Source organism: Rattus rattus, chromosome 10, assembly GCF_011064425.1.
Source record: "Rattus rattus isolate New Zealand chromosome 10, Rrattus_CSIRO_v1, whole genome shotgun sequence".
Lineage (NCBI taxonomy): Eukaryota > Metazoa > Chordata > Mammalia > Rodentia > Muridae > Rattus > Rattus rattus.
The window spans coordinates 4,731,668-4,757,247 of NC_046163.1; the positions used below are offsets into that span (position 1 = coordinate 4,731,668).

The window sequence follows — 25,580 nt, forward strand, 5'->3', positions numbered from 1 at the left end:
GATGTCCTCTGCAAGAGCTAAGTGGGGCTAAGTTTTCAGCTCTCCGACATGTTCTCTGGTCTTACAAGTAACAAGAGGCCCAGTTATTGAAAAGGGGGAAGGGCAAGCCCTGTGGAGAAAAGGCCCATGCTGGCCCTAACTACTTGTCCTAAGACGGGGAGGCCAGCTTTGATATGAGAAGCAGCAGCATTAGCCACTACTGCCAACTGGGGTTGTGCCTGCAGACGCCTAGCCTCCAGGGCATCTGGGATGACCAGCAGCTGTGACTCCCCAAGACTGTTCTGTGGTAGGAAAGGAACCTCCTCACTGAGGTAGAGGTGGGCTGAGGGGTGAAGAAGGCCTGAACACACGAGAGGAGTGTGGGATGACTCCCCCATCAGCTGGGGATGCATCACTGCTAACGGGAGGAAGACCTTCAGATTTTGTCCAGATGAATTGGTCATGATGGAAACACACCCTCTTCGTGGAGCTTTGTGTATTTAGAAATCTTCACTTTTTCCAGGTTGTGGCAGGCAGTGCCAGCTTTTATCCCGAGCCCCTGAAGGCTAGGAAGCAGGGCGGTGGCTGAGCCTAATGCTGTAGTGGCTGCCTGTCCATCATCTTTTGGTGCCTCTAACCCTCTTGGATTCGAGTCAGAATGCAGTGCACTTGTATGAGGAAGAGCGGCCATTGCAACACTGTTGCCTCTTTAGGTCTAGCCTTGTGTCAGTGCCCTGCACTGTGGCCCGCCTGGCTTTAGGGGATATCCTGCTATTTTGTGTGATGAGTTTTCCTCAGTGACTGGCACCGTCATTCCAGGGTAGGAGCAGGACTTGCACTACCCAGGCACTGCAGGGACTTCCTCCTCCCTCCTCAGGCTCCTCTTTGGGGGTCTTGACCTCTGTACTCGTTACTTTGTTGCTAAGATAAAGCACCTTGACCAAACAAAGGCAATTTAAGGTGTTTATTTTGGCTTACTGTTTCAGGGGGTGAGAGCCCATTACGGCAGACAGAGGCTTGGTAGGCAGCAGCAGGAAGTGAGAGAGTGCTTCCTGAAGTACAGAGGAGATACTGGAAGTGGGGCCTTTAAACCCTCAAAGTCCCCAGTTTTTTTTCCACCCCAGCTAGGCCTTGATCTCTCCAAACAGTGCCCCCATCTGGGGACCATGTGTTGAGATGCCTGAGTCTATAGTTTCTCATTTAAACCACCATAGCCTCTCAGCTGTCACTCACCCACCCATCCTTTGCCTCAGACCGGTGGCCTAGCAGTTGTCTTGCTTTGTGAGACATTTTTACTTGGAATGTATATTCCCTCTTCCTTTAAGACCCCCCGAGTCCAGAAGCTCCAGACGGTTCAGGATCCCTGGAAACCAGAAGGGCGAGGGTGAGAGAGAGCCTGGCCAGTTGTAGGCATTGATAGCCAGGAGGTTCACTGGTGTCTTGTGCTTTTCTGGGGAGCCCCACAGGGCCTCCACATGACAGGCATGTCTTAGATCATGTAGGGAAGAAAACAGGGAAAGCAACTTGGGTGTAGTTTCTCAGTAAGCTAATGGTGGCGCCTAAGTTAGAACCGGCTTGCTTTTCTTTATCTCTCAGCAAAATCTATTAAATGTCGTCTGTGGGGCCAGATTTAGATGATCTATGTCAGGGGTGAGAACAGAGAAGGCAATCTTAATGTTATTGAAACTGGACTTTTGAAAATATCAGTGGTTTTTTCTTTCTTTCTTTTTTTTTTTTCTTTTTCTTTTTTTTCTTTTTTTTTTTTTTCCGGAGCTGGGGACCGAACCCAGGGCCTTGCGCTTGCTAGGCAAGCGCTCTACCACTGAGCTAAATCCCTAACCCCGTTTTTTTTTTTTTCCATCTAGAAAATTTCTTTAATTCTCTTTGGCTTCCATAATTTTCTTTGTGCCAGAAACAAGCACACACACACACACACACACACACACACACAGAAGAGGGGGGAGGGGGCCTCTATTTGCTGATTCAGATCTTTGCTGTGGCTCTTCTGCAAAGTGGAGCATCCATGGTCAAGGTCTGCTTGGGTTTCAGGCTGTTTCTTGAGGAGCCATTGGTGAAGCAGCAGGTTCCTGCTTTTGGCCTGTGTGGAGATGAGCGAAGCTCTGATTGATATCTGTATTTGGTTTCCATCTAGAGAAGTGGTTTCTAGAGATGTTATAAATACTGGGCTGTCAAAGCTGGGCAGCCCACTGCTCTGATTCTGCACCCGGTGGGCGCCGAGCTCCTCAGTCAAGGCTGGAGTGGGCGGGACTTGCTTCTGACTGTCACACAGTGATGCAGCTGGTCCCACAGGAGCAGGGATGATGACATCCAAGGTCCGAGCACCAACTTTACATGTGCTCTGTGCTGTAGAGTTGCCTGTTACTGGGTCAGCCTGGCCTTCATAGTTCTTGCCTTGAGAGACAGACCCCATGTGGGCTGAAACGAGCACACTTTGCTCTTCCTGCCACTTCTCGGTCCTTGTGGTACTGGAGCCTGGCTGTTCTTTTTATCGTAGTGTCTCACCGTGATGTGTGGTTAACACCGTCTGCCCAGCCACCCTGTTCTCTCATTAGCCAGTCACCATACTGTTCTGTCATTCTCTCCACTCAGGTGACCTCTCCATACAGGTCATTGTATTTGCAGGGGACACTTCAGAGTGGGTTCCGACACCAGTGCATTTCATCCTGTACTTTCAGCATGCATTTGCGTTAGGTCCTAGTATTTGCTAATGTGTGTGGTTTGATTTTTGTTTTTTTTGTTTTGTTTTTTTTTGTTGTTGTTGTAAAATTAAATAGCAATGAATTATAAAAATCTTAATTTGATAAAGCTTGACAGAGGTTCCATATACAACTCAAATCTCTATAGCGAAAAGCTTATTACTCTAGTAAATTATTCCATGCCTCTCTCAACCATACCAATATGTACCTCTTCACAAGATGGACACACACACACACACACACACACACACACACACACGCACGATAGAGACCCCTTTATAAGATGGACACACACACATACACTGGATACACACGCATTCGGGCCACTCCACTCGTGTTTGTATGCATGTGTTTGTGCGCATGCATGCATGCATGAACTGTGGTGTGAGGTTTAGCCACATGGTAATATGTAGGCCGTCTGTTACTCCGTGTGCTGAGTCCTGTTCCATTGTGTGGGCATGATAATTTGCTTATCTTTTCTCCTATGGATGGGTGTTTGGGTGGTTTCCAGTTTTGAGAACTGATGAATAAGCTTCCAGTGCTTCTTGCACAGGTCTTTTTCTTATGAGCCTAATGTTTTCATTTCTCCTGGGGAAGTAGCTGGCATGTGATTGCTTGGGTGCTGGAGGCTGATTCTTGTTTCTGGCCAACTGCCCTGTCTTCTGACTGTCAGCGATTAGGGCGAGCCTACTCCTCAACCAAGTTATTCTCCCCAAGATGGTGGGCTCTCCTTGGAGCCCACCCAGCTTTTGAGGGGAGAGGAAAGTGGTCATCTTACAAGACGTTATCATTGTTAACCCACTTGCTACCACTGAGAAAAGTAGGATTTAGTCCTTTTTTGATGGCACTGTGTGGGGTCTTAGGACTGTCACTGCTTTGAGCCCTTGACGCCCTCTTGAGGGCTGTCTTCTTCAGGCCTGTTGCTCTAGTTTTCCAGACCATTTCTCTTGTGTTGTGGTCCTCAGATCAGCCACAGCCTGGTTATTCTCTTCTGAGAAGGAGCACAGTTTTCACAGTGTGGCCCAGAACTGAGCAGCGGCACTCTGGATGTGATCCTGTGCCAGACGAGTTAATGTTCATCAAAGTGCAGCCCGTCCGACTGACGTTGCCATTACGATACTCGGTGTAACGTCATGTTGACCTTCGATACTAAAAACACGAGCTGCGTAAGTTCTGTTTGCTGTTGTATCATTTAATCTTTGCTTCTATCTGATGAAAAAGCTACTGTTAAAATTAGCTTTATCTGGGCTGTGGTTTAAATCAGCCTTTCTTAGCTGTGATATTATTGACTAGATGCATCTTTGTGGTGGGGCAGGGTAGAAGTTGATGCTGTCCTGTGTTTTGTAGGAATGAGCGGTGTTACGGCCTGAATAGATGCAGTTGAGGTGTGCTCCCCAAAGCACAGATAATGAGCATTTTGGCCAGATAACCGCCAGGGGTGCCTTGGGCATCAATCCAGTTTGGTGACACCACGCTCACTAAAGATGGAGTTGTACAGAGGACACTATCATGGCGCCTGCACAGGACACGCACACACACGAAGCAGTCCATGTTTTACAGTCTTGTTTCTCCTTCACTCTCTAGAGGACAGGTCTCTGTTAGGTTTGCGGGGCAGCATTCCCCTTGGAGATCCTCACGTAGGGCTGGAATTGGAGTAATTTGTTCCTGCCTATCAGGAAGTAGAATGAAGTGATCTTGATGGGGGCGGGGGGCCGTAGCTTCGCTTCCTAAAGCCAATGACTATGGGTCATTAGTGTGCACACTGCCAAGCTACGTGTTTCGTGTAGTCTTCATTTTCCAGTGCTCATGAGTTTCCCCAGTCCTTGGCAGCACGGCTCAGATTTCGGCTGCCATGGAGGATTAGCATTGAGTGATTGTGTGGGATACAAAGTTCTCTGTGAGCGCCTCAGTGCACAGTCACTGTGCTTGTGGTAGTACCGTGGGCCTTGACGACAAGTTGGTTATTGGTCGGCAGGTCATCTGGGACGGTTCATGTTCCCGATTCTTAGTTGTCTCCTACTGAGAAACTCATGGCATGTTTTGATACGTATCTAGAACTGCCATTGTCTGCATTAGGTGGCTGAGGGTAGTGTAGATTGAGAAAATGAAGGTGTGACTAAGGGCAGGCAAGGTTGAAGTTGGTATTTGAACTACATCTTTAGTCACAATTCTTTACACCCTTCGTTTTGATTCAAAGTAGCTTAATAGCAAAACCCAACAAGTATGTTTATCGCAGGAGGCACAGTTCTAAGCACAGTTTTATTAACGCCTCCCTGAAGTAGATACATTAGTGTCCCATTCTGTGTCAAAAGGAACTGGAGGTGTAACATAGGAAGCTGGCCTGACAGTGGCAGACCGGCTGGGTCCACCCAGGCAGGCAGAGCCTTTGCTCCAGAGCTGACTTCTGTGACAAGGTTCCTTCCTCCTCTGCTGTTGTAGTGACTCTCTGGAAATGCTAACGGGACTTTGGGAGGTGACGTTTGCCTCATGTTTTTTCCTATTACATCTTAAAACAAGAACCAACACACACACACACACACACACACACACACACACACACACACACACACACACACACACACACACGCACACCCGTTGCCCAGAACACTCCCGATCTCTCTCTGCTCCTTCAGAACTTGCAGGCGTGATGAGCTTCTTCTCTGTGATGGCTTCAGTTGGCTCAGTGGTAAAATGTTAGACAAAGCCAAGGATGGCATTCCTTGTTTTGCCATGGGGTGGATTCTCTGAGTTAGTCGGCAAGTCGATTTTTACAGAATACCACTCAAGTGCCATGTACTGGGGACTTAAGACTTGGCATCAAAGAATGGACAAGACATTGTCTTGGTCTATGGTGGGAGAAGACTCATAGTGCAAGTAACACCAGTGTTTTAGCTTTTGCCTTGTTATGACCAAACACCTTAGCAAAACCTTCTGAGGAGGGGTTTATGGCTCAAGGTTCAGAGAGTCCAATCCACAGTCACTTGACCCCATGTGCTTGGAGGCATGTGGTAAAAAGCTGTTTATGGGGACTAGCAAGATGGGGGCTGGTGACGGAATCCATCCAAGGACTTACCTTCAGTGACCTGCTTTCTCTAGTCAGGTCTCAACCTCTTAAATTGTCCAGAACCTCTCAAAATTGCACCACCAAAGGGACCTAAGCATAAATTAGTAACTCTTTGAGAAAAGAAACGAGGGTCACTGGCTGTGGTTTCTCAGGGAGCCCAGGCTGGATGGTGGAGGTCTAGTTGATCTACCCCAGCTTGGCCAGAGATGGTGCATGTAAAATAGGCCATGTGTTTCCCGTACCCTCTTAGTCGGTACGCTGTTAGCACTTAGGATTGTGTATTGCTTCCTTTCCCATGTTCTAGTCTGAAATCCAGCCTTCGTGCTAGAAAAGATGTGCATAGTAGCAATGGACATTCTGCCATTTTCTGCCTGTTCTCAACAGGGGCCACTTCCTCCCTGATTCTTTTTGACTTTGGCTGCAGCTACTAGTTCATACATAGGGTCGCTCTGTTCTCATTTTCTACCTACCTCACTTTCCCTGCGATTAGAAATGCAGGTGCTATTAGATCTCACATTTATGATCCTACTCTGATAGGAGAAGTAATGTCTGAAAGTTTAAAGAAAAATCAAAATGGCAGATGTTTTAATCGTGGAAAGCAAGGTCATTTGAAAAGGGATTGTAGGGACTGGAGAGATGGCTCAGAGGTTTGAGCGCCCTGACTGCTTGCTCTTCCAGAAGTCCTGAGTTCAATTCCCAGCAACCACATAGTGGCTCACAACCATCTGTAGTGGGATCTGGCACCCTCTTCTGGCGGGCAGGCGTATATGCAGGTGGAACACTGTGTACATAATAAATAAATAAATAAATAAATAAATAAATAAATAAATAAATAAATAAGCAAACCAGTAAGTGGTTTAAAAAAAAAAAGGTATTGTATACAAGGTATCTCTAGAACCTAGTAATGTTTTTCCTAGAGATAATTCAAAAAGAAGACCTCAGCCTTTTGGAGTCTGCAGAAGGTGAGGTAAAGCCCAACATTGGACTAATGAATGCAGATCCACAAGGGATAGGCAAGGTAACCCCTTGCCATTGGGAAATGCCCTAGGGGCCTCCAAAAGGCTCCAATATCAAACTCGATTCAGTCATTCCCTGTCAGCATGAGAAACTCATTTATAGAACAATTAAAAGATTGAATGCCTATTTTTAAAAACACTGCTCTGGATAAAATCAAGATTAGAAGAGCTTCAGTAGATAAAACAAAAAATTCAGGAGAGACCAGAAAACAAGTATTTTGGCAAACTGCTATAAATGATCAGAGATCAAGGCTGAAAATACAGATAAATAGCATTGAAACTGAAGGCGTACTAGACACTGGGACAGATGTAACAATTTTACCAAAATTTTGGCATTCAGATTGGCCTCTTCATGAGGTAAACATTCAGCTTCTAGGTATTGGAACTTTATCTGAGGTAAAACCAAGACAAGATGGGTCGAATGTACTGGACCAGGAGGACAAATAGGCAAATTAAAGCCACATGTGGCTAATACAGCCATGGATTTATGAGGACGTGATTTGTTGCAGCAGTGGAAAACACAGATTAACAGTCCTCCAGCCTCAGAAACAAACCATAAAATAAAGAATGCTTCCGAGAAAAATATTAAAGGGTATTATTCGTCAAGAACAGTCACAGATTGTCCAGGTTTCTATGAGCAGGACACAAGAGCTTCGGGGAGACATTGGATAGTGGAAAAAACTGAATTAAATCACCCTGTATATTTTAAAGATGTGTGGACTTCATACGGAAACCAGGATATGTGTGAAGTTGGGGAAGAGGTTTTTGTCTTTGTTTCCACAGAAGAAGAAAAGCTGTGGGTACCATCAAACTTGATAAAGTTTAGATTCAAACAGAAGAGACCTCCTGAGTAAGTTTGGTCCATCAGCTTGGTCATTCAGTTCAAACTAACTTATAACGGCTAGCAGATGCCTTTCATTTGATCAGATGTGAAGAAATAAAAATAATAATATTTTCGAATGATAATCCACCAGAGGCACACTTACCTTACTGACATGAAATGAGGACTAGGTTTTCTGAAAGTGTGCGTCCTAACTCCATGTTAGAATGTCAGACTGTAGATTGCCATGTGGCCTGAAAGGGTATTTTTGTTGTTTAGTATTTAATTTATTTATTTATTTATTATATATTATATATAAGTACACTGTAGCTATGTTCAGACACACCAGAAGAGGGCATCAGATCTCATTACAGATGGTTGTGAGCCACCATGTGGTTGCTGGGAATTGAACTCAGGACCTTTGGAAGAGCAGTCAGTGCTCTTAACCACTGAGCCATCTCTCCAGCCCCTGTTTAGTATTTAAAACACAAGTAAGAGATTTAAGTAATCCAAAGGGTTACTACAGTTCAAACCTGTTTTCTACATCTCTGTTAGGTGATTTGAAGCTACAATAAAACATTTGAGCAGGGCAGTGGCAGCTCATGCCTTTAACCCCAGCAGAAACAGCTGGATCTCTAGAAGTTGTTTTCTAAATTCCAGAGTTACCGTGAACAAGGTGGCATTGCATGCCTTTAATCCCACACCCTGGGACGAAACTCAGATGCGGCTCCTAATTAGTATGTTTGCACACCAGAGAAATCACAGACCGTGTTCAAGGAATTCATATCCATGTGGTTCAGACCTGTAATCCCAGCACTTGGGAGGCAGAGGCAGGCACATAAGAATTACAGGGATTTAAATTTAAAAGCCACTTGCAAAAGGCAGGCTGAAATTCAAAGTGAATGTCCTTTGTGATCTAAAAATAAATACACTTAACCTTGAAAAAAGTACATATGTAAAGAGAAAGGAGAATATAGGTGTATTTATCCACTAAGGTATATTTAGTTTCAAAAATTCAAATTCTAAAAATTTCAATTGAAAGAATTTTTTTTCTGTAGCCAAAAAACATTTTGCCCTGGGAAAGATAACCTAACAAAGGAACCCTGCAGAGTTAGAGCCCGGCAGGGTTTTTTTTTTTTTATCTTTCCGGGAGGATAAAAGGTGCATTTACATCTGTCGCTCAATTTGGTTGGAAGAAAATCCAATTTGATTGGAGGAGAAGAGAACCACTAATGTTGCAGAAAGCAGAAGACTTCTGACAGAACACTGCAGAGGACAGGGGACACCTGACAGAAAGCCACAGAGGAGACATTAGCCCCGGACCATCTCCAGAGGGAAGCGTCAGTTCTTTAAGGTGGGCAGGATGCCCGGAGAGACTGGGGAAACTCTGAAGCCTAACAGCCCAGCAGAGACAGCAAATCTTGAGCCAACCACAGCCGTCCCAAAAGACAATCCTATAGACATTAAAAAATGGCAGACTCCATTTCAGGTCCCTCGAGAGCAAGGGTAGGAGTCGAGGGGATAGAAATGCCACTTAAAACAGTCATCATCGTACTCACCGCAATTGTGACCACCAGGGTAAAGCCCTCCCTACTTTCAATGGCAATCTTTTATTTTTCCTCTTGGAAAAATAGCTCTACAACAAGAAAAATAGCTATGGTTGTACAAAAGCTTGAGAGACGAAAGACAGGAGAAGCAAAGGGACAGGAACTGCTTAATTGTGGACTGGTGGACCCTAATGAAACTGAGGCTTGAGCCACCCATCGACAGTGGGTAAGAAGCCTGGCTCTCTGGTGTTGTGCTGGGCATGGAATGCATGTGTCTAAACGTCTAGTTTATGTGTGGATTCATAAAGATCTAATTGTCTTGCGGTAAAAAACCAAACCAAACCAAAACAAAAACCCCAAAAAACCTGTGGAACTGATTCCGGTGTGTGTGTGTGTGTGTGTGGTTGTGTGATCTCTCTCTAGTTCTGCCTCTGGTGGACCTTTGGAACTATTGCTAATTTATCTCAGAGGCTCCATGCTGCCCCCATCTACTTACTTCTTGACCCACTGTCAGAAAGCCATTGCAATGCTGCACCCTGTCAGGCTGCCTGGCCCTCACTCACAGCTCTCTTGGCTGGTTTCCACCAAGCCAGGCATCACATCCCAATTCCGTGGAGGCCTGGTGCATCCGGCCACCATACACTCTCTTGAACTCAATTAAGTCGCCAAATGAAAGAACACATCACAAAATATCCTCTGATCCAATTGATATCATTTGCCCATCTAGACAACACAAAATCCTGTACACATCCATCCCTTAAGAATAGTCCTAACACACGTGCTCCACAATGTTCATAGCAGCCTTATTTATAATAGCCAGAAGCTGGAAAGAACCCAGATGCCCTTCAACAGAGGAATGGATACAGAAAATGTGGTACATCTACACAATGGAATATTACTCAGCTATCAAAAACAACGACTTTATGAAATTCGTAGGCAAATGGTTGGAACTGGAAAATATCATCCTGTGTGAGGTAACCCAATCACAGAAAAACACACATGGTATGCACTCATTGATAAGTGAATATTAGCCCAAATGCTCAAATTACCCTAGATGCACAGAACACATGAAACTCAAGAAGAATGACCAAAATGTGAATGCTTCACTCCTTCTTTATTTTTTTTGGAAGACCGAAGGGTAGATACTTCAGTCCTTTTTTTTTTCGGGGTTGGGGACCGGACCCAGGGCCTTGGGCTTCCTAGGCAAGCGCTCTAACATTGAGCTAAATCCCCAACCCCTTCACTCCTTCTTTAAAAGGGGAAGAAGAATACCCTTGGGAGGGAATAGGGAGGCAAAGTTTAGAACAGAGCCTGAAAGAACACCCATTCAGAGCCTGCCCCACATGTGGCCCATACACATACAGCCACCAAAGTAGATAAGATGGATGAAGCTAAGAAGTGCAGGCTGACAGGAGCCGGATGTAGATCTCTCCTGAGAGACACAGCCAGAATATGGCAAATACATAGGTGAATGCCAGCAGCAAACCACTGAACTGAGAAAGGGACACCTGTTGAAGGAATCAGAGAAAGGACTGAAAGAGCTTGAAGGGGCTTGAGACCCCATATGAACAACAATCCCAACCAACCAGAGCTTCCAGGGACTAAGCCACTACCCAAAGACTATACATGGACTGACCCTGGGCTCCAACCTCATAGGTAGCAATGAATAGCCTAGTAAGAGCACCAGTGGAAGGAGAAGCCCTTGGTCCTGCCAAGAATGAACCCCCAGTGAACTGGTTTGTTGGGGGGAGGGTGGTAACGAAGGGAGGATGGGGTGGGGAACACCCATAGAGAAGGGGAGGGGGAGGGGTTAGGGGGATGTTGGACTGGAAACTGGGAAAGGGAATAACAATCGAAATGTAAATAAGAAATACTCAAGTTAATAAAGAAAAAAAGCGGGGGGGGGATATTCATAGGAGGGGATATGGAAGCAAAGTTTAGAGCAGCGATTCAAGGAATGACCATTCAGAGCCTGACGCACATGTGGTCCATTTATATACAGCCACCAAAACTAGATAAGATTGATGAAGCTAAAAATTGCAAGGAAAGGGACTGGATATAGATCTCTCCTGAGAGATGCATCCAGAGCATGTCTAATACAGAGGTCAATGCTAGCAGCAAACCACCGAACTGAGAATAGGACCCCCTTGGGGGGAATTAGAGGAAGTATTGAAAGAGTTGAAGGAGCTTGCAACCCCATAAAAACAACAATGTCAACCAACCAGAGCTTCCAGGGACTAAACCACTCTCGAAAGACTATACATGGACTGACCCAGGGCTCCAACTGCATATGTAGCAGAGAATAGCCTTGTTGGGGCACCAATGGAAGGGGAAGTCCTTGGTCTTGCCAAGGTTGGACCCCCAGTGCAGGGGAATATGGGGGATGGGGAGGGGAGGGAATGGGGGTTTATGGACAGGAAACCGGGAAGGGAAATAATCTTTGAAATGTAAGTAAAGAAATATATGATAAAAAAAATTAAAAAAGAAATGTAAATAAGAAATACCCAATTTAATTAAAATGGAAAAAAAAAAAAGAATAGTCCTAACATCTGTAATCTGTGCAGAGAGGAATCTTAACATCCCCTTCCATGTTCTCTCTGCTCCCTCCCCCTCCCTCTGGTCTCCTCTGCCTCTCTAACACCCGCCTTCCTTCTCATCCAGTGACAGGCCTCGTTCTATCCTGTACCCACCTTCGTCTGCACAATGACATCAACCTACGTAATTGTACCTTGGTAAATAGAAAGGGAAAATAAGATTAGCTAAAGACACTGGATTGTAGGATAAAATCTGCTGAATTAGATCAACTTGTATACTTTAAAGAATGGCAGAATGGGACTCAGGGAGTGCGGTAAGTTGGGGAAGAGGTTTTGCCTATGAAAGACTATTGGTTCTATCAAAACTGATAAAGATTCGATCGGAGTAATAGAAACTTCCACATGAAAGGGATGACTCAAGGAAGGAAGAGACACAGCGGAAAGACAGAAACGAAGACAAGACAGAAAGCAGATCCTCTTCTCCACACCCACTGAAGAACAGTCGTTCCTCAGACTGGCAGACGGAAAACCTTGATCTGAAGTGAACATTTGCTGAGGACAGATGATCAGGTCTGCAGTTAGGGAGGGTCATCATATCAAAAGATCATCGTAAGGACATTCCAATTGTTAAGTTTGTGGGGTTGGTAGTTGTTTCTGTTGTAAAAAGTTAAGTTGTGTACTATTTTTAGCTTAGACAAAAAGGGGGAAATGTTACAGGATATTTGATCACAGTGTAAACCCCAAGACTTTGTTATTTACTTAAAAAAACAAAAACAAAAACAAAAACAAAAAACAAAAAATGTGATTTTTGTTCTTATATACCATTCTTATATACCTTTAATCCTTCTGGCTGGAATACACACACACACACACACACACCCTTAGTACACACCTTTAATCCCAAACAGTGAAGGTGAAGTTAGTTTGTAGAAGGAACCACACATATTTGAAAGTGATGTCTAATTGAGTGGCAGACAAAGTGGCAAATCAGAGAAAGATTTGACAGACTAAGAGATGCCCAATTCTCTTGAGAAGAGAGGAAAGGTAGTCGACTTAAGAGACCAGTGCAGAGAGGAGAGAGGGCAGATTTACTGGGGCAGTTGTACAGAGACAGGTTGCAGAGGGAGAGAACAATCTAGACAGAAAAAGACAGAGAATGAGGAGCCGGTAGATTAGAACATATTGCCAAAGTTTATGTGAGGTCAAGCAGAGCAATTCAGCAGAGACTGAGAGAAGCCATTTTGAATCAGTCAGCTGGGAGAGGAGTTTGAATCAGAACAGCTGAGTTGAATCAGTCAGTTAGAGTTCAGGAAGAACTGGGAAGGGTGAGCTTATTCAGCAGTCTCAGGGACTGAAAATGTTCTAGGCCTGGATTAGATTGTACAGAGGCTAGAAGCTTCCATGATTAGGCCTTAGTTAGCAGACCGAGTCAGTAAGCCTGGAAGATGACAATTACATCAGGCAAATAAAAGTTAAACTTACACTGAGCTTTGTGGCAGGGCCTCCTGCCTCCTTCTTCCTGGGTTATTGTGTTAGAATTCACTTGTCGGACACTTGGCTGTACCTTTTCAGGCAGATTTTCAGGTTTCTTCCCATTGCAGCTTTCTCTCAACATCTGAATATTGGTCCAAATATTGGTCTAACCTGCAGGTCTCCCCACCCCCTGTCCCCTCTCTGACTTTGAACAAGGGTGCTTCTCTCAGTGTGATGTCGTTGCTCTTGCTTTTGCTAGGGCTATCTGTGTTTAAGCATCAAACCTTCCCTGGGCAGTCAGCTTAGAGTGGCACCGCCTTTGCCGCTGCTGTCTTCAGCTGGGTGAGGGACGGTGTCTCGGGTAAGACAAGACATTACCAAGGGCCCCATTCTTAGCAGAGCAGAAGTTAACGTCTCTGCCATGTGGATTCTTGTGTTCAGGGACTTGAGCTCTGTCCTCCATCTGGGACATTTTTATTAGCAATGTGGAAAAGAATAGCTCATGTCTCCCTCTCAGCCATTCTCCTGTGTGTTGCACGGACAACTTCCACCTTCTGGTTCTCCTTCTCTTTACCCAGCATTAGACGTGTTGCGTTTGATGCTCACAAATTCCTGAGAACATTCTCCTCCCCATCCTACTCCCTCCCGTCAGACCTGTTTAGGTTTGTGTGCCGTGAGCTTTATTCAGCTAAACGGAGTCCAGAAAAGGGTGCTGCACTTCACCATTTGAGTCAAAACTTGACCATTTCTGTGGCAGAGCAAACGGACTGAGCGCCCGACCTCTTTCTTCTGTAATTAAAAAAGATCTCTGCTGATTCTCACAAGTCTCACCTACTAAATACTAAAGAAGTTCGTCATTTTTCTTCCTGTACCTTGACCTTAAAGAGTTTGGCCTGTCTTCTTTCCAGCGGGCTTTGTCTCCATTTCTGGGAACGATGCCTTGTGATTTACTGGAAGCCATGGCTGATGCAGTCCTTCAATTTAATCAGTTAATTAATGTCCGTTGCCACTCCTCCATGTTAGGTTTTGCAGTGGACCTCAGAAATGGAGCAGCTGTGTGTGAGAGAGAGAGGGGGGGGGGAGAGGGGAGAGAGAGAGGGAGAGAGAGGAGAGAGAGAGAGAAGGGAGAGGAGAGAGAGACAGGGGGGAGGGAGAGAGAGAGGGAAAAAAAGAGAGGAGAGAGAGGAAGGAGGAGAGGGAGAGAGAGAGAAAGGGAGAGAGAGAGAGAGGGAGGGAGAGAGAGAGAGGGAGAGAGGGGAGAGAGAGAGAGGGAGAGAGGGAGAGAGAGAGAGGGGAGAGAGGAGAGAGAGAGAGAGAGGATGTATAAGAATGAGGAACTGCAGAAAGGCCTGGGAAGACCGCAGGGATGGTGTCTTAGGGTTTCTATTGCTGGGATAAAATACTGTGGCCAAAACCGAAGTTGGGGCGGGAACACCACTGTTCATCATCAAAAGAAGTCAGGACAGGAACTCATATGGGCAGGAACCAGGAGGCAGGAGCTGATACAGAGACCGTGGAGGGTGCTGCTTACTGGCTTCTCCCTGTGGCTTGTTAAATTTTGCTTTCTACGAAACCCAGTACCACCAGCCTAGGGATGGCCCCAACCACCATGGGCTGGAGCCTCCCTCACGAATCACTAACTAAGAAAGTGCCCTTCAGGTCCACCTACCGCAGTCTTATGGAGGCGTTTGCTCATTTGGGTTCCCTCCTCTCAGATGACTCCAGCCTGTGTCAAGTAGATGCAAGGTTGATACGCACAGTGGGAGATGACTAGGAGGACGGATGAGGGCTGTCAGGAGTGAAAACTCAATGCTCACACTCCTTACAGCTCATGGGAAAACAAGCCACTGCTATCAGACATATACCAAAGAGTCCGAAGACTGGAGTGTGACTCTTAGATTTATCAGTTACTTCCTGGTTGGCGTCGGGCACGTGGCTTCAGTGGGCCTCAGGTGCCATCTTTGAAAGGGGAGCCAGCAGTAGATTAAATCCTGTGGGTCTCTTAGGCCAGGATGTGCAATATTGCCTTGCCTTGTGTGACCGGCACAGGGTAGTTTCAGTACAAATGACAACTCATTTTGTCTCTAGGTCATAGTCATCTGTTGGAACAGAAAGAGCATCTGTATCCCTAGTCGTCTGTCCTCCTAACTAGACTAGCTTACTATGTTTCTATGGTAAGTACTAGGCTCAGAATCAACTTAGCGTTTATTTTGGCTTGTGATTCAGAGGGCTAGAGTCCATAATGGTAGGAAGGCATGCCATGCCTGAGGGGTAGAAGCTGGTTGACCGTGTTTCTGTGGCACAGAGGAAGCAGGAGAAGGAAGTGGGGGAGACTGGACATCCTTAAACCCCACCTTAAATGATAAACTTCCTCCAGCAAGGCTGCACATCCTAAAGGTTCCTTCCAAACTCTGATTTCATTTTTTAAAAGCAGCACCAAGTGGGGACCGGGTGTTCAATACTCTGAGCCTCTGGAGGTCATTTCTCACTCAAGCCACCATGTGACCCGGGACTCCTAGGAAGCACTGTCCTGCGGTGTCAGGCCCGTGTCTGTCTACCCAGCTCGGAAGCTGTGAGCAGTGCAGTTTGGAGCCAGTTTACTTTGCCATCTGTCATATTTTGTCTCCCTTCTCCAGAATTTTGTAATATTGCCTTCTTAGTCTCCCGCGTACTTGTGCAGCAGGCTCTCCCTACCTCACCATGCTCTGCTCTGCTGCTCACCTCACCATGGTCTCTCAGCTCTGCTGCTCTCCTCTAGAAGGAGGACGCCTGTGGAGGGTGCATAACTCTTATATAAGTCAGGTGAGGACTCATATAAAAGGCCTGCTTACTGCTCCTCTTTGAAAGAAATCACTCAGACACTAAGGAGTCAGACCAACATGAAAAGTAGAAAAAGGGGGTGGGGAAATCCGTGCTCTTCTGTAGGGCCTACTGACTGGTGGTCAGCACTGTTAACTCTTTATGTTTTGAGGTTTTATGTAAATGAATTCTTTTTCTGAATCCATGTCAGTGGACAATCGTGAGTGCAGTCCCTATAGAGGCCAGAAGAAGGTGTTGAATCCCAATGACTGGACTTTGAGATATCTGTGAACCATCATGTAGAACTGGGAATTGAAACCAGGTCCTCTAGCCTTAAGGCCCGTGCTCTTAACTGCTGAACCATTTCTCCAGCCCAGCACTGTTGACTAGAAATATTCCTCCAAGAAGACCTTAGGCATCCACGAGGTCATAATAGTCTTCGTCTTCTCTGTCTTTCTGTCTCTCTGTCCACCCCCCCCCCGCCACACACACACACACACACACACACACCAACTTGTGGTTGTGGGAGTCCACCATATGGGTCTGGGGATTGAACTCAGGTCATCAGGCTTGGCAGTGTGCGCTCTTGCCCATTGAGCCCTGTCCCCAGCTTCTTAAGAAACAAAACAACAACAAAATCATACATGGAGTTGTCCATTCTGTTTAGTGTCTTTTTTTCCTTTTTTTTTTTTTTTTTTTTTTTTTTTTTTGTTTTAAAGACAGTTCAGAGATACACAAAAGACAAGAAAGGTTGCCTGTAACACTTCCCGGTTATAGTAAACCTAAATTCATGTTTAATGTGTTTGCATCTTGTCTTGAGGACTATGCTTCGAAAGCTACTTATGGAACGTGAATGCACTTTCATTAAAGATCAGGACATTAAGCACAGCCAGGGCATCACCTGGATCTTGGGTGCTCTCCCAGTGATAACGCTGCCTTGTGCTCTCACCGAGAGTGCCGTGTTCTGTGGCCCCAGCCGTGCTTCCCCTCTTCATCAGCTCCTTCCTTGTAGACATTTACGTTGGTGCTCGTAGGTTTCCTGACCTCGAAATACTGAAAGAAAAGGATTTGTAGGGCCGTGGTTGGGTCTGAGATTTAAACACAGTTTTGATAGGCATGAAAGGCTTTCTCCTAATTTCTCCTAATTCTTTCAGCCAGGAGTGAGAATTTGCTTCCCAGATCTTTGCAAATCAAGGAGTTTGTTCAAATGTGAGCGGTTTGCCAGCCCAGTGCAGTTATTGGCGCTTTTCCTAAGTCCTCTCTATACGAGTTACAGCAGGTGATTTAACTTGGCCATCAATTTCTGTTTCTCTCAACTACCTTCAACCACTTTTGTGTTGGGTTGGTGATCTTTGCTAGGATTCAGTTAGCATCCTGTTACCTGTCCTGTGTTGCAACTCTTTGAAAAATTTGTCATTTATAGTGTGACCTTTTCTTTAGCCTCAGTCCTTTGCAACTGCCTTTCTGGTGGTTCCGGAGCATGGCGGGGCACAGCAGGGAGAGTCACCCTCAGTGGAGGTCACTTCTGGGCAGTGTGGCGAGGGTGTTCTGTGGCTTTTGGTATGAGGATTCCTCATTGTCAGTGTTACTTTGGGTAGAGACTTAGCCCCCATCATAGTTATAAAACTCAGTAGCAAGGAGAGAATTGGTTTTACATCCTGGTTGACTGTACCAGCACACAGGGCTGCTGCCGTCCTTCTGTGTAGTCTGCCATCTGAGAAGCGTAGGATCTGTGGCTGCTGTTAGGTTGAGATCAGTCTCTGGGGAGACTCATGGGGCATCCTCACTGGGCTTTGCTCTAGCAGAGGGGGGCATGCTCCTTTATCTATGAGTAATTGAATGGACAGCGTCTGCTGTCATCGCCTGTGCTCTGGAGCACAGACTGAGGTGTGGTCTGTCTTCCGAGCCTGTTGGCATCTGTCAGTGATTTTGGGAGACTCCCTCATCACCATGGCTGCTTCTGTAGCAGCATTGTGCTTGCATGCATGTATGTACCTCTTTACAGTATAATTAATTCCCATGGTTGGGATCTGATGCTGTATTTTTTAGTGCTGTCCGTTTACCCTGACACTGAACATTCTAGATTTTTCAGAGTGAAGGCATTCTGTGTGTTTCTTCCCTGGGTCCCTCTCTGGCCTTGGATCTACGGGTGTGGACTCTTGAGGATCTGTCAGAAATAGCAAACGAGGAAGGACAGTCTGTCTTGGTGTCGTGGCTCTGCGGCTTCTCCAGGCCTTTCTTGTTCTACAGTTATCCAACTAGAATTAAGTTAGCTTCTCTGTGTTGTGTGTGGAAGCTCTACCTCTCCAGGCTTCATGCTGGAAGGAGAGGCCTAGACTTATTGAAGAAACAAGGCGTTTCACCTCTCCCTGGGAAGAGCCCTGTGTGGTGGTGCTAAGATAGGAATGAATAGAGCTGGAGTGGGTGAGGGAATGGGTGAACAGGTCCAATCTACGTCCTGGGGTTGGGGTGGGTGACGACTGGGAACCTCAAGCCTCCACCCCTGGGAGAGTGAGCTGGTTCTCTGCTGGAGACCGAGAGCTTAAGAGATAGCCTGCAGAGGTGGTGTCTAGTTGTCTGGGAGGAAATGCTACTACAGGGGGCTTCACATTCCAGTCCTGCCACAGCTAGCTGGAACATCCTGTGGCTGGATCACTCCATAATGGGTGGCCTCATTTATAGGTTAGGATGTTCCGTTCCAGGTAGGCATGGGCCAGGTGAGATGACACATTGGACGTACTTAGACATTTTATTGGAACACCCACATCCCCAAGCTCTGCCTGCTACTTGAATGGTCACGAAAGAGGCTGCAGAGACTTGCCCACAGTGGCTGCCTTTCCAGGCCCTCCTTCCCTTTTACCCTGCAAAGCATCGTGGCAACCACGTGGTACAAAGGAGCATTTGTGGTCCAGAAAGAGGGATGGTGGTGCTGGCCCAAGGGAGTGGTGAGTTGGTGCCCGATGCAGGGCTTCCCTCCAGCCCCCCAGCAGCCTCCTGGGAATGCAGAGGTCATGTTTGACAACACAGCAGCACACTTGGTGTCTGAATCGGGCTTCTGCATCACTCTTGGCACCCGGTCGGAATCGGCACGTTCCCGCTCCAGCTGTCCCTTTTAAGTGGTGTGTGGAGGGGAAACTCAAGACTGCACCATATCCTGGGTCCCCCTGCCTGGTGTCTGAGCTATGAATAACCCCTGAGGGAAGTGGGCAGGCCTGGGATCCCAGCTGCCCACCTCAGGGGAACTAATGTTCAGGAATAGCAGCAGAGCAGAGGTAACGGAACACTGATGTGGTGCCTGTGGTGTGCCAGGCTGGTCTTGGAAGCGTGCGTTCTTTTAGTTGTTACTTGTGTTTAATAGAGCGGCCCCTTGGGCCTGTCATGGACCTGTTCAGCACATGAGAAAACAGATTTAGGACGCGCCCCTCCCCGCCAGTTCACAGCCCTCCCCCTCCCCCTGGAGTTCACAGAGCGTATGGGAGCCATGACCTGATCCTGACCCCTGCTGTACTTTCAGGCCTCCTTGGCCTGTGCACCTTAGTTTAGAACACACATTTTTTGACCTTTTCTGCAAGAGAATTTCAGAGACGCCATATAGGGCTGAGTCAAGGCACAGAATTCGTTCCAGGCGTAGTTAGCACCAGTGTCACAGATTCAGTTGCCCCCAGGCCCACCTCCTCTCCGTGCCTTGTGGCTTTTTCCTTTAGTAGAAAAGTCCATCCCCCAGGCTAAATCCCAACGACTAGACTTTCAGATATCAGTGAGCCATCATCTGGAACTGGGAATTGAACCCAGGTCCCAAGCTGGGTTCAGTGTTCGTTCTCCAGTGCCCTTGCTACACTGTGGGAATGAGACCTTTCCCATGTGACTCCCTGGCTTCTGCTGCCCCTGCTGCCCCACTCTGCGGGGTTTCTAGCTGTTTCCAGTCACTCTCTGCCTGGAGGGCTCAGGCCGCCTCTCTCGTCTGTCTTTACTTAGCCATGTACTTGAGACTGGTGCATTCTTGCTTTCTCTCTCCAGGTTTCTGTATGCTGCACTTGTCTACGAGTGTCTTTGGCATCCATGCCCCCGCCCTTTGACGTCAGCCGGCCTGCCTGCCTGCTGTGAAGGCCTTCCATAGCTTCAGTTAGTCTTCATAGCCAGTGAGGGTCTGATAACGTGACTGGGATATACAGGAGACCCTATCGCAATGAAACGCCACTAAAACCTCCATGTGTATTTTAAAAATGAACACTTTTCATAGTTACCTCTAATCTCCCCACCCTAACCAAGTTTCCAGAGGATAAAACCTAATTTCCTCTCAGTTACTCATCTTCCTGGAAAATTTTAGGTTTCTCTAAGAATCGAGAATTTTCCTGGTCTTGCTCCAGTTGATGTCACCTGGAGGAGAGAGGCCCCCCTGCAGCTAGCGTGCACAACCCCCTCCCCACTGTGAGGGGTGGGGAGACATAGTAAGGCAAAGTCGCCACGCTCCAGAAATTTCCCCTGTAGGAGAGAGCTTGAAAATACATTTACACTAGGTGACGGAAGACAGGGAGGGATTTGATTAAAGAAACAAATCCTATCTCACCTGTGGAGAGAAGGCATCAGTATGAATGGAAAGTGCTTTTAGATTAAGAGAAGAGAACCTTACATAGACCTTCTTTGTTTTTTGTTTTTTGTTTTTTGTTTTTTGTTGCATTTGTAAGATGGCCTCCCTGTTTAGCCCAGGCTGGCTTTGAACTTGCTGTCTTGTCCCGGCTGGGAGAGAACTCCTGCCCAGCCACAAGTGCTGGACTACGGGTGTGTGACACTACTGGACATTTATTTGTGAGGAAGGGTGGTCTTGCTTCAGCTGGAAGTGTTGGCCATGTTGGCCCTAACACCGTGTGTCCTGCGCTCTGTGAGGTGGAGCCTGGCCCGCCCAGTGAGTGCCGTGGACCAATCCTGGCTGCGGATAGCGGTACTCCGGTCTTGTTTGATCCTAAGACAGTTGTGTTCCTGGATCCCACACCAAGTGTGCGGCCTGAGGATTGACTTTCCTCAGAAAGTTGCCTGCTGCACTGACCGTTGTCTTTAGGGTTTTGTCTAGTTTGGCTTTGTGGCCTGAACGCGGGGCTGAACAGCCCCCTGGATGTCCATCCCTGATGTCTATCTCCTGCTCTCGGATATAGAGGCAGAGTGTGAGGGTGACTTCCCCCGCGGGAGTCTTTGTACTTTCATTCTCTACTTTGGTGGAGAATTGAAGAGAGAAATGAATTACAAATCTTTCCAGTACCTACTTCCCTGCTGCAGTAGCCTGAACGTTTCAGATCACCAGTCTGTTTTGGTTTTGATGTTCAGTGCCACGTGTGGCCTATAGTAGAAGTTCAGTCACTACTTGATAAGTTGAATTACATGCACGTGGAATTGGCCAGTGTCTCTTTCTGTTCCTCCTACAGCATGGGAAAATAAAAATAAAAATACACACCCTGTAGTCCCCCCATCCCTGTGCAGAGCTTGTGCCATGTTCTCATTTGACCACAAGGTGGCAGTGTGACACCGGGGAGCTGGCATCCTGCGTACTGACTTCGGCACACGTGGAAGATAGTTCTTTGTGGGTTTCTGCTCGTGAACTTGCCTCTTTGAAGCCACTTCAGGAAGTTTCAGGCTCTAACGGTTTCTTGGACTCTGGGCGATAGGGTGGAAAGACTTGGGTTTTTATCCGTCAGGTCTGATTCAGGCCATGCTGTTGGCCTAGACGCTTAGCCACCTCTCTGAAATGGCTCAGCGTGAATACAGCCTGAAAGCACATTAGTGTTACTGTCGGACATCCCGAGCCTGTCCTTGGCTGCCTGACACCACTGCCCAGACCTCAGCTCTCTTCTCAGTCTCCCTGCTTGTTCACTCAGCCACGTTGACTTCATTCTAGTCAGCGCCCAGTCTTCACCTTATCGAAGGCCTGCGTGCCTTCCTGCCGCGCACCAGTCCGTCTGCTCCCTGGCCTGTTTCCCTGCCAGCTCAGACTGCAGACCGCTCAGGGCTGTTGGAGAGTGCGATGTCTGGGTAGATCTGGGTGGGTGTGTGTCCTGCAGATTTTATCATCTGTGTCCTGCATGGAGCGGGAGCTCTTACCTTGGAGCACAGTCTCACCCTCATAGCATGGCTGTGAGCAAAAGTGGCCCCTCCATCGTACAATGTGCTAGAGTGCCTTTGGTTCTAACAATGGAATTCTTCTAAAAAAGAGTTGGAGCAATCAGGAAAGTTTCCATTTATTTGTTTGGTTTGCTTTGGAAACAGAGTCTCACATAGCCTAGACTTTCCCTGGTTTCATTGTGGAGCAAGGTCGAACCCTTGCTTTCTTGCCTCATCTTCCAGTTGTGCCTGGCAGGACTGGATGCTTGGTGATGCCAGGAGGATCCCAGGAGCTGCTGTCACTCCCTTGCTTCCCTTGGCTTACTACTCTGTGGTCTTAGGCCAGACCCCTTTCTGCTACCTGCCAGGTGCAGGAGAGGCCCTGTTGGTTTTGTGGTTGTGTCTCAGTAATCACCTTCAGAGTTCTTCTGGGCCGTTTGGATGTTAGGCTCATTCCTAAACTAGTCAGTAGCAGAAGGGCGGAAACTAGTAGCTGGTTTAGACTGATCAGAATCCAGTCCTTTAAGGCTGCCAAGGGTCCAGCTTCACTTCATGCTCCTAGACACCTGGTCTAGGGAAAAGAAGGGACGTGAATGCGGCTCAAGGCTGCACAGGTGCTAAACGCCAGGGTTCCGGCCAGCCCCTGGCTGACTCCAGAGACCGTCTGTCTGAATCTGCTAGGTTTTAAGTTTCTGGAATCTCCTGTTCTCGTCCTCGGAGTGATTCTTTTTGGTCTTTCTCTGTGGAACACTGTCGTTCAATGCTTGCCTGCTGCCTTGCCTTTCGTAGACTTCATGCTCTTAGCAGATGGAATGAGAGTTGTCTCAGCCTTGCTGTTCAGGCTCTGGAGAGTCAAGCTGAGCTGTGTTGAGTGATTAGAGCCATCTCAGGGTCCTCGAGTGGGAGAGACTGGGGAAGACCGTGTTGGTGGAAAGGCTGGCTCTTGGGCACAGGCTTCCCCCCAGTCTGTGGCGGGGCACTGTACACTTGTCACTCAGAAGATGTTGGCCTTGCAGATGCTGCAGGACTGTCCGAAGGCACGCAGAGAGGTGGAGCTGCACTGGAGGGCTTCCCAGTGCCCACACATCGTGCACATCGTGGACGTCTATGAGAACCTGTATGCCGGGAGGAAGTGCCTGCTGATTGTCATGGAGTGGTAAGCAGCCTGCAGGGTGGGTTCTGTGCATCCTAACCCCACGCCACACTGAGGTTTCTCTGCCTCCTCTTGAAGCTCAGAATATCAGCATTTGGCTTCCTTTGGGAGCAGCAGAGTGTGTGGGGGTGGGGTGACTTGCTGGTTGCCAGATCTTTCACTGTACTTTTTTTTCCCCCCCAGTCTCGATGGTGGAGAGCTCTTTAGTCGGATCCAGGACCGAGGAGACCAGGCATTCACAGAAAGAGGTAGAGGGGTCTGCTGGGGGTAGCTTTGGGTAGACAGAGCCATGGTCAGCTCCTAGCTCCTCTGTGTCTCTGATGAGTTGGTGGGTGTGGGGGGCTGAGGCTGCATTGGTAGCTCGTGTTTCTCTCTCTCTCATCTGCAGAGGCATCAGAGATCATGAAGAGCATTGGGGAGGCCATCCAGTACCTGCACTCTATCAACATCGCTCACCGGGACGTCAAGGTAGCCTGCTTATACCCGTGCTTTGCGAGACTGGGCCAGCACACTGACCGCCTGGCCTCAGGGCAGGATGGGTCTGCAGCCCAGGCTATGGTTTGTGGGGTTTGTGGGGCTTTGGACCACAAATGTAGCAGTGAAGCCCCATTTGGCTGCACTTAGCCCTGTGGGCTGCTCATCAGCGCCTCACTGTGCCACACACAGCTTTCTGAGTCAGCTTTGCCCACAGCTCCTCATCAGTTTCCTGCCCTCTGTAGCAGGGAGCTGAGGTCCTCACACTGCCTGATGCAGAGGGCCTGGTCGGATGCACACTGGTCGAGCAGTGAATGGAAGGCACAGTCCTTCCACTTGAGCTCCTCAGCATTTCCACAGGGGCCTTATTCACCCATGTCTCTCTCCACAGCCCGAGAACCTCTTATACACTTCCAAAAGACCCAATGCCATCCTGAAACTCACTGATTTTGGCTTTGCCAAGGAAACCACCAGTCACAACTCTTTGACCACTCCGTGTTATACACCGTACTATGTGGGTGAGTTCAGAGGAGGCCCAGGGACTAAGTCTTTATCCAGGCTCTGTCCCAACCCCTTGTTTTGCTCGTCTCAGAAGACTGTAGACCTAGGCGTGCTGGGTCTTTATGTCCCTGTGCACTGGATCTGACAGAGCTCCACTGTAAATGGGCTGCCAGGGTTAAGCTGTGATGAGTGCTACAGAAATAGTCTGCTGGGCACAGGGCATCATTTGGTGTCTGTGTACTCTTCCTGAGGAGAGCCAAGGTTTTTCCCAGAGTCTGGGATTCAGATTTTCTCTAAAGTCCCAGCTGACTGATAGAATAGGACCCCAGAACATGTTTGAAGTTAAGTGGGTAACATGTGTTTGGAGGTTCTCAGCAGTGTTTGCACCCTAAGCTTATAGCTGCAGAGTCCCTTCTGGGAGAGGGTCTTCTTACCCGGCCCCCACTGCTGCTGCTCTTCCTATCTGTAGAGATGAAAGGACTCTGAGGCAGGGGAGGTCTTAGCATTCAAAGAGCCAGGGCAACTCACAGTGACCTTTGCTTTCCAGCTCCAGAAGTCCTGGGCCCAGAGAAGTATGACAAGTCCTGTGACATGTGGTCCTTGGGTGTCATCATGTATATTTTGTAAGTGGCTGGAGCGTGGATGGTTGCTAGGCTGCAGTGCATTAGGGAACCGGGGAAGCTCGTACCTCTGCAGGACAGGAGGGCGAGGCAGACGTTAGCACTTCCCTTTGAATGGGAAATCCCTGGGAATCCCCAGTAGGTATCCCTGTTTCACCTGATATTTAGTGGGTTTGGGCTGCTAAGTGGTGGTAGAAACTAGCTAACGGGCTAGGCTGTTTAGGTGACATCCTTGGCACTTTAGACTCCTGGGCCTGCTGTGTCTGTATCAGCAGTTCCCTATTTCTCTGTGACTATTACAAGCAGAGTCAGTTTCTCACCTGGTTCTCAGTGCAGGAACTAAATAACACCCACGTTGTCCTTCTCTTCCTTAGGCTGTGTGGGTATCCCCCCTTCTATTCCAATCACGGCCTTGCCATCTCTCCGGGCATGAAGACTCGCATTCGAATGGGCCAGTATGAATTTCCTAACCCAGAATGGTCAGAAGTATCAGAAGAAGGTAGGAACCAGCCTTCGTGCGAGTGTATGCACATGTCGGTGTTTCTCACTTGTGCACTGGAACTGGGGACTCGCACCTGCTCCTGTGCCTTCTAGGCGTGTCTTGCCTGTGTGAAGTGCCCAGGCATGGTCAGAGCCATGATATGTGTAGGGCTTGTCCAGCATGCTGGTCCTTGGAGGCATCGCTCCTTGGGTAGCTGCCACTACCTAGTCTCCTTTGAGCCTGATTCATGCAGGAGAGAGCAGGGAAAAGTACAGCTCCTGAGCTGTCTGTCCCTGTCCCCTGAGCTGTCTG

General features: G+C 47.7%; 1 protein-coding gene across 1 annotated transcript in view; it reads left to right on the top strand.

Moving 5' to 3' along the window:
- The window catches only part of Mapkapk2 (MAPK activated protein kinase 2), a 48,457-nt gene that overhangs the window by 20,156 nt on the left and 2,721 nt on the right, over positions 1-25,580 (top strand). Inside the window, exons 2-7 of the mRNA XM_032915020.1 lie at positions 23,056-23,195; positions 23,376-23,440; positions 23,581-23,660; positions 24,058-24,184; positions 24,715-24,790; positions 25,162-25,286. Of these exons, the coding sequence (XP_032770911.1) occupies positions 23,056-23,195; positions 23,376-23,440; positions 23,581-23,660; positions 24,058-24,184; positions 24,715-24,790; positions 25,162-25,286 (613 nt within the window). The remainder of the gene's footprint in view (positions 1-23,055; positions 23,196-23,375; positions 23,441-23,580; positions 23,661-24,057; positions 24,185-24,714; positions 24,791-25,161; positions 25,287-25,580) is intronic.